Source organism: Chelonus insularis, unplaced genomic scaffold (assembly GCF_013357705.1).
Source record: "Chelonus insularis isolate UGA/USDA-ARS -01 unplaced genomic scaffold, ASM1335770v1 contig_399_pilon, whole genome shotgun sequence".
Taxonomy (NCBI): Eukaryota; Metazoa; Arthropoda; class Insecta; order Hymenoptera; family Braconidae; genus Chelonus; species Chelonus insularis.
In genome coordinates, this window is record NW_023276554.1 from 594,921 (window position 1) to 611,512 (window position 16,592).

Here is a 16,592-nt window from a genome sequence, read left to right on the forward strand (position 1 = left end):
CCTTGTTACCGTGCCAGTGGGACGTGAGTAGCTAAGAAAGACTCGTGAGAATAGAGTAGAGTAGGAAAGAAAAATCTGATGGAAAATTCTTCGAAGACAATAAAAAAAGGGTCAAGATTGTAATCAAAACATCTAAATCAAGAAAAAGTGTCACCTGAGAATTACAACAACTTTTATAGTAAATCTCGAATATTGAAAGATCCTCACTAAAAAAGACTTCAAAAGTGAAAGGAAAAAATGAAGGTAGAAAAAAATTGTAATTAGAAGCAGACTACAGTTTCAATGTTTGGAATGCTGTAATACTATTGGAATATATGCTATCTCTCTGTAACATCAATGGGATTATTGGATACCGCATTTATACTTCGCGATAAAAAACCTTTAAACCATCAAACGTTCTCAGAATCAAATAAAAGACAGTTTTATAGTAGTGGAAAATTTTATTATTTGAAAACTCTATGAATTTGTTTTAATAAAATGGGATTGTTTCATGAAAATAATTTTGATACAACTAAAATATTTATAACATGAATTAATGATGTGACGTATGACAAATTCTTCTATTATTAGTTATGTTTTCTATTTTGCTTTTTTTATAAATTGATTGATTCATTAAAGTTCTTAAAATAAATATCTATTGGATAGGAAGATACAAAAGAATTCAAAACTGATCAAATAGTGAAATGATAGAATAGAAAATCCGAGATCTGTCAATTACAATTATAATTATAGAAATATAGAAATCTACAATTGTTTGTTAAAATAAATTCTTTTTCAGTTTTCAGAAAAAAAAAAAAACTATAGACAATGTAATATAAACAACTATTTTTATTTTCTGTTATAATATGAACCTTTTTGTTATTGAATGCATTGAATTAGATTTAATATGCAAATAATACATAAATATATCAATTTTCCATGGTATTTTATGAGAAAACTGATGTCCTAGACTCAATCAAAACGATATAAATATTTCAACTATATGTAAAATAGTTACATAACCGAATGAATTTAAATTGACTCATAAATTGCGAATTTTTCATCATGTTCATCAAAAATTTTGAATTATATCTCTGTACTTATTTTTTTTTTTCTCCACACATTTTTATATCCAATCATGTCCTCCAATATTTTCTGAGAAATAAATAAATTTTTGTCTTTACGTAACCTGCAAAACTACACACTCATTGTTTAATGTCCACACATCATTGTTCGTAACATCACTACACTAAAAATCTGGAAAAAAAAATTCCATTAAAAGATTGCGTGATTTTAATTAGTAATAAATGAGATAATAGACTTACAGTAATTATTAAACTGTTATTAAGTGGAAATACGCCATATCCAGTAAAAAGTTCATCTTGGTGTAATAATTCGAGGGAAAATTGTTGAAGCTATGAAATAGTCTCATTTTATTACTTGAACAAATACATAATTTTTTCATTACTCTAATTATTTTTTATTCACCTCATAAGATATTCGATCGTGAAACCGGTACTTTACCATGGCTGCATGTACAACACTCCCAGTATCCTTCATCTAAAATAAGAAAATTAATAGTTTGAATTAGAAATATATTTTTCTGCAGTTATTATAACTGAAAATGGTTTCTAAAGTTTCTATTGAATAATAGACAGTTGTTAAATAAGATATAAAATTGATTATAAAGAAATCAAAATTTATATTGAAACTTTAAACCCATGTCATTCATATCTCTTGATATCGATATTCAATAATTAATATACAAACTTCTCTAGAAGTCTGGGTCCCAATATTCGTGAATATTATCAGCGGTATAACATTCAGAAGATATAGAGTCGTACTTATATATTTTAGTTCCACAAATGACATTAAAATCCTGACAAAAGAATACCAGACATATGTCAAAGCTCCACTGTAGTATGTAATTACTATGAAACTGGAGAAAGAATAAAATCTGGAGACGTCGTATGTAATCTCAAATAAAAGGCGTCGCAATTGTCGTAAAGTAGTGAAATGTTTTAAATGTAAATTATTCTGAATATTATTTACAACAGTCAGCTGATCATCATCATCATCATGATCTTCTAGAGTTCTTGGTGGTGTGAACAGTTCATTCAATGTTCTAAATCTTTTTTTAAGATAAATTAAAGTCAGTGAATATTGTGTTAAAAGAGATCCAAAACTCAATGCAGGTGTGAAAAAGAGGACGAAGTAACACATGCCATCATTACTCGTTATTATCTTATATGAAACGTCAGAGATGATTATTAACACTGGGAATAAAACTAACACAATTCCACAAAACTGATCCCATTTCGTTTGATAATAACAGCAAAACATTTTCTCTTGCAGTTCAGTTTCAAAGTCAGATATTTTTTTAATAATTTTTATCATATACTTTTGTTTGTAATTGAAGATTAATACATTCGTCACCATGATACCGTTTCCAACTACTGCAAGTATACTTTCGTAAATGCCTAAGTTGAAAGTCGAAACATGAAGTTCTAACATCCGTGGAAGATAGAAGTACGACATAATTATGCAGTACGCTGAAAAAATAAAGCTATATATACTTCCAGCAACTGATTTGGAACAATAAACACTCCACTTTGGTACACTTTCGTCTACTTTTGGCACCACTTTTATTGAAATTGGAGCCAATCCTAGTATTTTATAAAAATATGCTACAATATTGAGTATCAATATATTTGACTTCAACCCCATTTTATTTGAATTTAATATTATTTGCTTCTCAAATAATTTTTCCAAGTCTTCAGAAGTGGCCTTTGTTCATCACTAACTTGAGTTTAAGTGAAAATTAGGGGTATTTAACCTCGATTGCGCAGTTGAAAGAATAATTTAGGGAAAAACAGAGTGAAGATGCACTGTAGATTAACACTTGTCAGTGTAAATATTTTATTAGTCGATTAGTGTGAACGTAGGGAATAGAGATAAAATCGGAAAAAAATCCATTATGAAGGTTTACATTTACCAGAATGGATGAAATCAATATATATTTTTTTTTCTGCAATCTCTTGAACTTTTCAAATTTTTTGAGGAAAATATTAATATAAATTTATTTGTAAATTTTTGTAATTTAAATAGTATTTTTATCATGTCAAGTGATTGATGCATCTGATAAAAATACTCTTTATCTTCATTTATTACAGCTGTTCATCAATAGAGAACATGTGTATATAGTTGGTGATGTTATCTTGAACAGGTAACTGTTCCTGTTGTATCAGGAGCATTTTTAATGTGATATATTAATTGTTAAATAGTTAATAACTCGAGTGTTTTTAAATTACAGGTGAATTATTTTTTGTTTTTTAAAGATTTATAGTAACACAAGCATATAACATGGAAGAGTTATTTTTTAATTTATATGAATAGAAAAAAAAAAGAAATTATTTAATAAATAAATGATGTCATTTGGATTTTTATGACATCAGAAAGTTGAACAGTTATTTAACTTCTCTGAGTTATTCATTTGAGAGTCAGTGAAAAAATTTGAAATTTTCGAAGAAAAAGAAGAAGTTATGTTTGATCAGAAAACTGTTAAAAGATCATTATCTCTTGAGGTTTTCTAGCTACCTAAAGTTTTTTAATATCAAAGGCAGGCAATAAAATTTATTACCAAATCATTTCTCTCACTAAATTTTATTCCTAAAAAGGTACCGCTGAGAAATTGATGAAATATTTGAAGGTTTTCTATTGTTGTAGAATTTTTTCGAAAATTATTAATTATGACCATAACTACGTGAATATTAAATGAAAAGATAAATATTTACTCGGTTTCACGCTTAAAGTAATTCTGTGAAAGGAAAGTGGAAATAAATTTTAGTGGATATTCATTGTTGATTTTTGCGAAAGTCCGATTTAACTGAACAATGCATTTCGTGGCACATTTGGCACATCGATCTATTTGGCATCGGACTTGTGAAATGGAAACTACTGGTGAAATTTGTTGTCACGACTAGTTACATAGAACATTAGGCTACAACATTAGTTTGATAAAAAACATATAAACACGAATTCTATTAAATCTAAAAAAATTCAATCAATCAACCAATTAATCAGTTAATTAATTAATTAAATTTCTAGCTTCTCTTTCAACCGCAAACACGAACCCGCATTACACAACATCTTTATAATGAATGTTTTCATTTCAGTAATGAAATATTTAAGTAGGAAGCATACATTAAAGGATACAAAGTAACGTATGTGGGATATAAAATGCGTAAGTAAAGCATACAAATTGTAAAACGTAATGCAGATTACGGTCAATAACGAGCAACGTAATAATAAATTATCACCGACAGCCAATGTTAAACACTGTCCAGAGAGGTGTCTACCAGGCAAATTTACCCCACTTTGGAACCCAACGCGATTCCCATCTCTCCTCTCACGTTTTCTGGTCCGCGAATTTGGTACGACATAAAACACACTCCGCACAAACATCGTAACAGCAGCGCAAGGGATCACGGTTGTCCTCCATTGGGGTTGGACAGAGGATCATCAGTAATATAGAGGATGGGGTTAACATGACTGCTACGATCACCACGTGCGAGCGACGCACCATGATCATACCCGCCCCAGTGTCCGGTACATTTACCAGTGATACGTCAAAATTGTATTCGCGTTATAAATTCGACGAGAACATTCTGATCTACCTTTTGCATTTTCCATCATCATGAGAATCGAGGGATGTACTCCACTGATATATTGAATTGTGATATTATCTACAAATTTAATAAATTCTTGTTCAGATTTATACCTTTGTTGTATGATAAAAGGCAGAATAACAAAAGAACTGATGACTTTGATAGACATAATAATTTTACAGAAATAATTTCTTGCTTTTTTTTTAGAAAGACTATTATTTTAAACTCTGTCAATAAGTTGGAATAAAATTCCTATGCTATTGTTAATTACAACCCTTGAAAAATATTCCTAAAATAAGTGAAGAAAAAATTGGACTTTTTTTTTAAACAAATTGTTGAATTTTAATTAACTTAAGTGCATATGAAAATTTTTATTACCTTACAATTGAATTTTATTTGGAATTTAAAAAAAAAATCCAGATCTCCACGAAATATATTTATTCATACAACTCGTAAACGCATCACCGATGTAGAGGTACAATTTAACTGATAGCATAGTTTAGTCAATTCTTCCGTTTTATATCTGGGATTAATACTGTAGTATGTTTTATTAGTAAAGAAATTAACATTCATGAGCTAATTTATTTTGGAGCATTTCTCAACTAATCTGTTTCAAGCTAAATTTTCTAGATCGTTGTATAAACGAATCACTATCTTGTGATTTTTTTTACATTTTTAGAACCTAACTGAATTATATGGAAGCGATTGGTTATTGGCTACAATTAAATTCAATCAATCCAGTATACAATTGGTTCCCTATCAATTCCAGCACTGAAAATTTTCAATCCTCGTGATTTTAGAAGAATTAAAATTGAAAACTAACAAATACTAGTTCTCACTATATATTCAATGTGGAATCCAATTAAACAGTCCCCTTTTTTTCATTTTTTATCGATCAAAAAATAGTTTTAATTGTATTCATAAATTTGCGATTAGTGGAATAAAAAATTTCATGATAAAATCAATGCAAAGTAATGGATAAAATGATTAATAGAAAGCAGAAATGAAATTGAGTGTAATAACTTTTATATGTACTCCATGTATAGATATATAACTAGACAAAGGTATTATTTCAATTCCCCTATCTGTACCATTTTTTTTCCACCACATCCTCGTTTTATATATATTCTTGTGTATATGATAATCACTATGCTAATTTAATTTTCCCATCAATGGTTTTATAATAAAACTTTTTACTGCCTAGTGGTATTCATACATGAACTCGTATCTTTCTTCTTCAAAAAAAAACGAAAATTATTAAAAATAGAACATCAATTCGTTGCATTGAGTAATAATGGATTTCAGATTCAACGAAACATTTTTTTTTCACTCTTATGTTGATATTTAAACAACCTTTGGTAATTGACATGCTGCATATCAAAATGATTGTAAAGCTTTTAAAAAAGGTTATATTTACAATGAAAACGTGGCATGACTCAAATATTTTTCCTATAAGTATTTTTAGATCATGAAGGTTGAGAAAAAATCATAGAACACATCTTGCTGATATTTTTATCAGCAAGACGTTTTTTTTTCTTTTAAATTTATTATTATTCATTCGAAATGGTATTAATTTGATAATTAATTTTTTTAAAATTGATTATAGAAAAAAGTATTGAATATTGACGGCAATTTTTTATGATGTTCCATCGAACAAGCTCATTGTTGGGGAGAAATACACATGATATATTATTCAAAGTAGTGGAATTGCTTTCACAGTCTCCTTTATATTTCTATCTCTTACTAACCTATTTCCTACGAAAACGGATATCCCTGGGCATACTTCCGTTCAATCGAGCCTGTGGGCTAGGTTCTCCTCATCTTTACTCCCGTCTCTTTTGGCTGTTCTCTCTTTCTCTCTCACCTACAGAATCGATCTACTCTATTCTGCCTACTTCAGATATTACGGATCCAAATGTAGTCTATCGTCGTTCAAACTGATACATATGGTTTCCTCGAACGATTGAAAATTTATGAAGACTATTATTGGGTCTTCTATTTTCTCTTGTGTATTTCTAGCTCTTGTTTCCTCTAGTATACACTTTAAGGAAAATTCAACGAGTTGAAAGTCTCTTTCCATACTTATCCCATAGCTTACGATCGTAAGCTATTTCGATGAAAATGTTTTAAAAGCGTATGCAAACTTGACGACACTGCAAATGGGTTTACACTGCAACGGATATTCATCTACTCATTTGCATAAACTCTAATGTTCCTCGTAATTTCAGGAACTGGGATCGTAGATCGACACCATTAGATTAGATAAGATACCAGAGAACGACATTAATTATGCCAAAGTCAATGATCCTTCGATTTCCCTTACTCTACATCCTACTACTCCAGAGTACCCAACTAATCAAACCTCTTGTTTTTACATACAATTAACTAAGAAACCCACTTCCATATCCACAAATTAATCAAACTATTCCGCTGGATTTCATTAATGTCATTATTAATAAAGATTCAAAATTACATTGAGATTAAAAAAATCTGTCATTTTATGTATTTATTAAAATATAAATAAGAATTTGTTGATATTATCTCATATTTTTCTCAACCAAAATATTTTATAATCATCAGATATATTTATTTATATCAAAGAATTCTTATTAATTGTCATCTGAGAAAATAGACAAAATTCTGATCATTATAATGGCACCTGAAATTAATTCCTCGATTCAGTATCTTTTAATCTTTGAAATTTAACTCAGCCTGATGGACAAGAATTTATTTCAAGATCTTAATAGATGATTGACATTCCATATCGACCCTATGTAAGTCTCTGACAATTAAAATACCCATTAAAAATGAATTATAATTCGTGCCTGAGTTGAAATGTAGTCGTAGTCATTTTGTCAAGTCTTGTTGTTCATTTCTTGCTTAAAGATTCTTATTCAGAGTTAAATCATGTCATATTCTTACTTACATGTAAGCATATCATACTATATAATATCAAAACGTGACAAAAGCCCAGAATACCAACGATCAAAAGCAATTATTTACGGCACTTCGTAGTGAATATACTTGAACATCTTGCAAGCTGCTCTGTAATTCTTCATCACCTCAATTACGAATACGAATCTTTGGAATGTAAAACGAGGAAACTTCAAACGTCTCTCTGGAGTTGTGTCTTATTCTTTTATCTACTTTTATTTAATTTATTCTTAATATCTTTATCACCATGAGAAATTGAGTACAATATTTAAAGAAATTTAATTTATTTTTTTCATTACAATTTATTATTATTATTATGATTATCTGTCAATGTAAAATACCATTACTTATTCAGACACAAATGGAAATAAAAAAAAACAAAATATCATTTTATTATTTAGTGTATACATCAAAGACACTTGAAGATAAATGCACAAATATGAAAAACGTCTACTTCATAACAATTTTCCTTCAAAAATTCGCCATGTCATTCAATATATAGCTTAAGAACAAAATAAATCCTTGCGCGACTGTCAAGAAAAGGAAGAACGACATTGTTGACTCTTCCCCTTTTCTTCGCCGGATTAGCATGAGAGTATTACTGACTATGACAGACAACTATTCACATTTATATTTATGTATCTTACAAACAAAGAAACTCCTTGCACATTTTTTTTCATCTCACACTTGACCTTTTTTTTTTTCAGTACACCGCAGTTTCTCTCTCATTACTTCTGTCAATAATTATTTAGGTAAAAAAAAACGACTTGATTGACAAAGGAACAAATATCTCATAATAATAAGTAGACATTTGACAAATGAACTTATATATCTCAACAAATCAACAATAAGTTTTTTACTAACAGGTGTACACTGACATGACAAACGTTACAATCAACAGAATTCAATCTTTTAGACAGACGATTGTGTACCTAAGACTGATGGCCTCACTTCCCTACTCGATCAAGGAATGAGTTTAATACAATCTCAGAAGTATATCAAAGACCATCAACTGTTCCTTAAATAATTGAATTGACGTTGACGGGGTTGAATGAACCGCTCAGTTTACAGCCAATCACTTTTATCAACTTGTAGTCGATTTCACAACAAGAGCTGAAGCATAGACTACTCTGTTTCTTTGGTTCATAAACAAATACATTTCAAACTATTGTTCAATGACTTCACATTATCTGCAACAGCTGAGTCTGACACTAGCTGTAATAACATTTCATCTATTTACCCTTTCATTGGTTTGAAGGGTATTCTTCTTCGTTAATTCGTACTTGGATAAGTTTTCTTGATTGCAAATTTCCCCCAAAAATAGAATGTACAGGTAATGCTGGAGTGAAATCAATTTGATAAAAATGTGTAAAATATTACATAATAGAAATTGGTTTATATATAAGTTATATGTACATACGTAACAATACCGATATCGGAGTGTCAGTTGGTTCAAAGTCCCAACAGCGAATCAGCTTGCATAACAACAGTGTATATTGATACACAGGTGCCAGTCAAAAGTATCGATTTTAGCCGACGAAATACGTGTAATTTACACCAAAAACATATCTCTCTAGATATTCAATATCTGACACTGAACTTTTTTAATTCGATTTTCAAAAGATAACTCTGGTGATGTATGCTGGTTTTCCAACAAATAATACTCAATGTACCCATTATTTTTCATCTACCAGCATTGTTTTACACTACTGAAATATACTGCTACAATTATTATTACGTTTGTAATTAATTTCATTTTTATCTCACAATAAGAAGTTTAAATGAACGTCGTCGAATGAATATATTTCATTTTATTATGAATATCAACTTTCTCTAAGTCTTCATTAAACATGGAACGTGACAGAGATACTTGGATAAATAGCGTGTTGTACCAAGAACTAAGTTACTAAGTTGCTATATAAATTGATATCACTATTGAATAATCACTTAATTATCTAACGTGACAAGCAACATTAAAATTTTATTGATTACAATCCACAAATAATTGGCTTTTTTTTTTTAATGTTTTTCTTATACCTCTAGTTTATAAAACGTCAGTTTATTGAGGAATCGATTATTTTCGGTAATATTGACATGGAACTTTATAAAGGAAGAGAAAAAATATTGTTATAAAATTCAAAGTTTTGAGCTGAATTCTAAAGTATTAAATAGCTGATAAAAATTGCAATTTGTGGATTGAAAATGAATAGACAAAGTTGTCGTGAGAAGAACTGGTTGTAAAGAATTTCTAATAGGAAATTCTCAACAGCTGAAGTAGAGAAGATTGATTGAATTCATTGAAGGCTTTGATGGTTTTTCTTTATCAAAAATAATGAAGATAAGACAAGAAAAGAATTTACTCTGAAAAAAAATCTCAATGTATAGAAAAAAAAAGAATGAATGAATAATAGAGTAACATCATTTCCTTAGGTTCAGGATAATAAAATAAATTCAATTATCTGTCGTATTTTTCATACACTTCAATAATTCAATCTACTGTACTTTAACTATCGCTTGTTTCTCACTCCCACACACACGTAGACATTTACCTTCAATAAGATACTTGATTCACTTTATTTCTACCATGTATTCATGTACCACTCCAACTTTAATTAATTGAGTTATGTTTAAAAATGATTAAAACTCAATTGATGATTTATACAATGCCTTCATTTAATTTTTTTATTTATTGAAGACTTGAGAAAAATTTATCATTACTACCCGTATAAAAAAATGCGTTCCCCAAACGTTCTCCAATGTTCCACTCATGGGACTATGGGGAACGTTTGATTTTCCGCGAATATTTCAGGGTCTATGAGGCCTATATAGAAAAAGAGCATATCAATATATTCGGGAGGATGAGATGTTTTTATCGCACTAGTTGAAATCATAACTGGAGAAAAATTTTTGCGAAAATTAAAGCAAGTTCCCGTTTAACCCCATTTTAGGAGTGAAATAATTGATGTTTTATATGGTTGACCTGATTCCGCATTTCTACGCATCAAGACGAAGAGAATGAGTGGTCAAACTTGAAAATTGGACAACTTTGATTTTTCGACCCCAAAAAATGGCAAGTGGTACCCCTTTCCATTTTTTTTGGCCAAAAAATAAAAGTACTCCGATTTTGATGATTGAGGGCTCATTTTCTTCGTCTTGATGCGTAGAAATGCGGAATCGGGGCACCGGTCAAGAAAATTCACTTTAACACCCTTAACAACGGGTTACACTAAATACAAATTACGAATCATCATCCCCCTGACTTTAAACCCTTCTAACTCATGAACGGATGGTCCAATAACTAATTTAAAGGACGTTGTGGGAAGCTTAAAATCTAAGCTAAATATGCGTATTCGTAAAAAACGTTTAAAAAATTTCCTTCACCCTTAAAATTGCCAAAATACTTGGCAAACCCCCAAAAAAATGTGATTTTTTTTTATATTTTAGCGATTTTAAGGGTGAAGGAAATTTTTTAAACGTTTTTTACGAATACGTATATTTAGCTTAGATTTTAAGCTTCCCACAACGTCCTTTAAATTAGTTATTGGACCATCCGTTCATGAGTTAGAAGGGTTTAAAGTCAGGGGGATGATGATTCGTAATTTGTATTTAGTGTAACCCGTTGTTAAGGGTGTTAAAGTGAATTTTCTTGACCGGTGCCCCGATTCCGCATTTCTACGCATCAAGACGAAGAAAATGAGCCCTCAATCATCAAAATCGGAGTACTTTTATTTTTTGGCCAAAAAAAATGGAAAGGGGTACCACTTGCCATTTTTTGGGGTCGAAAAATCAAAGTTGTCCGATTTTCAAGTTTGACCACTCATTCTCTTCCTCTTGATGCGTAGAAATGCGGAATCAGGTCAAACATATGAAAAATTAATTATTTCACCCCTAAAATGGGGTAAAACGGGAACTTGCTTTATTTTTTGCATGATTAATACGTAGAAGAAAAGTATTATTATAAAGATTTGAAAAAACTTTTTCATGTAACCTAAAATTACCTCTAAAAGTTGATGACCCATAGATGAGGTCAATGAAAATAAAAATTAACGATGAAAATTCAGAACTTACTTGGAATAGTGGTCTATCGATTTTGAAAAACAATAAATTTTGAACAAATATATTTCTTCTTCCAAACTTTATCGCTGGCTTTTTTATGAGAGATAAAGATCAAGGTACAGAAAGGGCCATTTTCACCTGCTGTGAGAGATGAACTCCATTATTACATACCCTACGATTTATTCACCGTTAATTAGTAATTTAAGTTCGAACCAATACACGCCTTCCTTCCTGCAAATCATTCTTCTAGGTGATATATTTTCACTTGTATTATCACATTGAGAGTTCAGCCACGTAGTCAGTAATATTGATATTAAATCATGAAATAAAAAAATTAATGGTCAAAACTGTTTATGGTCTTTCTCATTTACAGTAGCCATAATGGAATATTTTCTCACCTAGGAATTTTTAAGTATATAAATATCCTAAATTACGTCGTTATAAATGTTAGTGAGCAAGACAATTTATAATCACGTATGAAAAAAGTAACATTTCATATTTTTTTATCATGTTCAGAACGTTGGCTTTGAGTATCATCTGCACTCATCGTCAATTTTCTTGTATTCTGAATGACTCGTTGCAACTTGTATATACAGCATGATATTTTTTTTTTTGTTACAGCAACATTATTCAATGTCACTGGTTAAGCGACAAAAAAAGGATTGATTCTGGAGAGTGTAAACGACGGATTCTTATTAGTCTGTGGTTAAAAAGAAAATCAAAAAAGTGTATTGTATAAAAAAAAAAAAATAAGAGATAATGATGAATAGTGTGACTTTTTATGTCAATTATGTCTTACGTAGTAGTTGAATGTTAGTTTCGCACATCTGACTACTGTAAATAATGTGCAAATAAAAAATGTTTTAAAGAATTTTTCAAGATGAGGTGCTAAAGCTTGACAAGACTTGAAGAGTTTAAAAGGTGTTAAATAAAAGGGAGTGAAAATAATGTAGTCGTAACTTGTATTTCATTTTGCATTATGTACACAATGAATTTTTATTTTTCACCATTTAAGATTTTATCTACTCAATTTTTTAGATTTTTTTCTTCATCACATGCAGTTAAAATAAGTAGTAAAGAGAACTTTTCACGTGACTCAATCAAGCTTACAAAGTTGTATCTACTTATATCAAAGATTTTGTTTAAACAAAAAAGAAATTTCCTTTTAAAAGTTTGGAAATATTTAATTTATTAAATGTTACTCAACTTTATTTTCAACTCATTTATCGTATAGATGTAAAAGTTCGTTGAGAGTAATTATAGTCGTCTCGTTCTCAGGATTACAAACGTAGTATCGCCTTCGTACTACAACACAACCACACATTCAGAGATAGAAAAAGAGAGCCCTCTATGACTCTCTACCAGCTTCCGGGTAACTCTCATAACGTTTTTTGTGCGCGGCACGGTCACACGTTCAGAGATTCAAGTAAGAAATTTTAATCAAAGAAGAGGAAAAAATGGGAAAAAGTAAAAGAAAACGTGAGCGAGAGGAAGAAAGAGAAGAACGGGAAAAGATTTGGAAGAAGTTAAAAGGATTAGAATCGCTTTTACATAAAATTACAGGGACAATAGTAAGCGAGCAAAACCACTCTGCTAACGAACAATCTTCGAATTCAGGTGAGTGTAAAAAGAAGAGTGGTTGCTTAATGACGATGTGCCCACACGAGTGGTGGGACAGATCGCTCAAGAATTTCAATAGAAAATTCAAAACAATGTGCCCACACGAGTGGTGGGACAGATTGTTCATTTCGAGTAATACTTGCACGAGTGGCAAGGTGTAATTTGGGGTCTACATGGCTTGTTGCAGAGAGTGCAAGCGAGGGAAATGGTACTGGAGATCAGCTAATCAATAATCCAGCCGATAGCTTACCGACCCACCCTGAACCGCAAGATAATTCAAATCTCACGCGACAGGGTACGCTAATGGACACTGAGGAAAGAAATATGGCGGAAACAGAGAAGGTCGATTCATCAACCGAGGTAGATGAGGAGACTCAACATATTTTAGGAAAGGACCCAAGACTTAAAAATACAAATATAGCTTCAATACACCCAGAAGTTGCAGCGAGATGGTCGTCATGGATTCCAGAGGGTCTTGAAAAAGAGATCAAGGAGAATCTCATTGCAGCTTATCCACGAGCTGAAAACGTTCTGTTAGAACCCCAGATTCTGAATGAAGAAGTCGCCGTAATAATGCAACCAGCGGCAAAGAAGCGAGATGAACATGCTGTCGAAACACAGAAATCATTAGGTTCAGCTATGATAGCCCTAGGCCTGGGGATTTCCTTAATATTGAAGGAAAAGGTCATTAAAGATGAGCACAGGAATCTGTTGTTAGAATATGTAAGTGACGCAGGGATGCTAATGGCTGAAACTCATCATCAAATGGCTATTAACAGAAGAGCATTTATTCTGCCAGGATTAGAAAAATCCAGGAAAGATGCTCTCGAAAGATGTCAACTCGACAAATATCTGTTTGGTGAAAAATTAGCGGAAAAAATCCAAACAACGAAAACAATTGAAAAGGCGGCTTCCGAACTTAAGCCTAAGCAAATAATGAAAAAATTTCCCTCGAAATCACAGAATCATTTAAACTGGAAGAACCCATCTTCGAAGAATCTGGGATATTCGAGGATGGGACAGAAGATGTACAATCCCCAAACTCAGAGAATGACGTCCAAGAGAGACTCGAGATATGCGAGCTCTCACAGCAGAACCAAAACAACTCACCGGTCATCGGATCGTCGTCACAAATAGAGGTAACCCACCATGCTGGGAGGTTAGGATCCTTTCTGGAGTCGTGGAAACTGGTCACTGCCAATGAAACTATCATAGGTTATATAGAGGGTTATAAGATCGAGTTTAGAGAAACTCCTTATCAGTCTAAGGAACCTGCGAGTCCTAACCTTATTAAGTTGGATAACTTGACAAATTATAAAATAGCAGTAAATAAGTTATTGGAAGTAGGAGCTGTCAGACTTTGTTCTGACATTCAAGGACAGTTTATATCTTCCTATTTTCTAGTGGATAAACCAGATGGAACAAAGAGATTTATAATAAACTTAAAAAATCTCAATGAATTCATAGACACTAGTCATTTTAAGCTAGAAGATATAAAAATAGCTTCAAAACTTATATCACAGGGAGACTACTTGGCTGTAATTGATTTAAAGGATGCATACTTTCTTATACCAATGCATCAGGAGAGTAGAAAATATCTTAGATTTAGGTTCGAAAATAAACTGTACGAATTTGTTTGTTTACCATTTGGTTTATCCACAGCCCCATTCATTTTTACTAAGGTTTTAAGATCTGCACTTAATGTTGCACGAAAGAGGGGTTCACTATTAATTGCATATCTAGATGATATTTTGTGTGTAGGAAACACTTATGAAGAATGTACAAAGAATGTAGAGTCAACAGTGCAGCTTCTTGAGTCTTTAGGATTCATCGTAAATAAGGGAAAAAGTCAATTAATACCTGATAGAGAGTGTAAGTTTTTAGGGTTTTTGATAAACTCAGGTAGTATGACGTTAGAATTGCCAGAGTCAAAGAAACATAATTTATTAGAAAAGATTCAAAAAATAATGTATAAGGAAAAAGTAAAAATCAGATTATTAGCTCAACTTATTGGAAGTTTAGTGGCAGCTTGTCCAGCAATAAAATATGGTTGGCTCTATACAAAGAAGTTAGAGAGAGAGAAGTTTCTGTCGCTGTTGAAGAATGATGGTAAATATGACTGCGTCATGAGGTTGCCAGAGCATTTGAGAGAGGATTTTGAATGGTGGAAAATAAATATTATGAACTCTAGAAACTCCTTTAAATTACCTAGTTATAAAAGGGTTATTTTTACTGACGCCTCTCTATCAGGTTGGGGAGCTTATTGTGAAGGTACTGGTACTCACGGGTCATGGTCTGTAGAAGAGAAAAAACACCATATAAATTATTTAGAGTTGCTTGCAATATTCTTTGCTTTAAAATCATTCGCTTCGGATCTTTACAATTGTAACATTCTCTTGAGAGTTGATAATACGACTGCAATCTCTTACATAAATCGAATGGGTGGTATTCAACATCAGAATTTAAATATTCTTGCTAGAGAAATTTGGCAGTGGTGTGAACAGAAAAACAATTGGATCTTTGCATCGTATATCCCCTCTCAAGAAAATGAAGATGCCGATCGAGAATCAAGAAAAAACAATGTCGACACTGAATGGGAGATTGGAAACGAATATTTTCGTAAAATAGTTAGAAAATATGGTACACCGGAAATAGATCTTTTCGCGAACAGAATTAATAAAAAATGCGAGGTTTTCTGTTCCTGGTTTCAAGACCCAGAAAGTTTCATCGTAGATGCGTTTACAATCAACTGGCATAACTGGTTTTTCTATGCGTTCCCTCCATTTGCTATGATTCCTAGGGTCATTCAGAAAATTGTATCTGACAGAGCACGGGGTATATTAGTAGTTCCTTATTGGACCACTCAGGCTTGGTTTCCAGTTTTCGAGACTCTTTTAGTAGAAAAACCTATCGTTTTCAAACCATCTAAAAAACTTTTGTTATCACCTTGCAGATCATTAAATCATCCCTTGCATCAAAAAATGTTTTTGATTGTCGGCAAGCTATCCGGACAGCGTTCGAAAAAAGAGGACTTCCGTCATCAGCCGTAGAGATTGTAATACTATCGCTTGCAGAAGGAACAATAAAACAATATGCTGGTCCAATAAAAGAATGGTTTGGATTTTGCGAAGAAAAGAAGCAAGATCCATATAATATCACAGAAAATAATTTATTAGAATTTTTATCTCACAAGTTTCAAGCAGGAGCAGCTTATGGCTCCCTAAATTCAATGAGAGCAGCAATATCCCTATTATCAGAAAAAAGCCTATCATCTAGTCTATTATTAAATAGATTTTTCAAAGGTGTCTATCGAAATCGTCCTCTAAGGCCGAAGTA

The 16,592-nt window shown here is 31.5% G+C and overlaps 2 protein-coding genes across 3 annotated transcripts in view; one reads left to right on the forward strand and one right to left on the reverse strand.

The window, feature by feature from the left end:
- Positions 1 to 948: 948 nt before the first annotated feature.
- LOC118068203 (uncharacterized) overlaps positions 949 to 16,592 on the reverse strand; it is a 39,560-nt gene continuing 23,916 nt past the window's right edge. For both annotated transcript variants that reach the window (XM_035085426.1, XM_035085427.1), the window contains exons 3-5: positions 1,468 to 1,539; positions 1,305 to 1,394; positions 949 to 1,236 (exon numbers count right to left, since the gene is read on the reverse strand). In XM_035085426.1, coding sequence (XP_034941317.1) covers positions 1,192 to 1,236; positions 1,305 to 1,394; positions 1,468 to 1,539 — 207 coding nt within the window. In that variant the 3' untranslated portion in view covers positions 949 to 1,191. The remainder of the gene's footprint in view (positions 1,237 to 1,304; positions 1,395 to 1,467; positions 1,540 to 16,592) is intronic.
- On the forward strand, positions 13,104 to 16,579 carry LOC118068202 (uncharacterized). The gene is made up of 2 exons (XM_035085425.1): positions 13,104 to 14,395; positions 16,210 to 16,579. Exon 1 carries the CDS (start codon positions 13,560 to 13,562, stop codon positions 14,391 to 14,393), a length of 834 nt encoding a protein of 277 aa, XP_034941316.1. The 5' UTR covers positions 13,104 to 13,559; the 3' UTR covers positions 14,394 to 14,395; positions 16,210 to 16,579.

Coding starts and splice junctions, on each gene's coding strand:
- LOC118068202 (XM_035085425.1), top strand. CDS start 13,560: ATGGACACTGAGGAAAGAAATATGGCGGAAACAGAGAAGGTCGATTCA.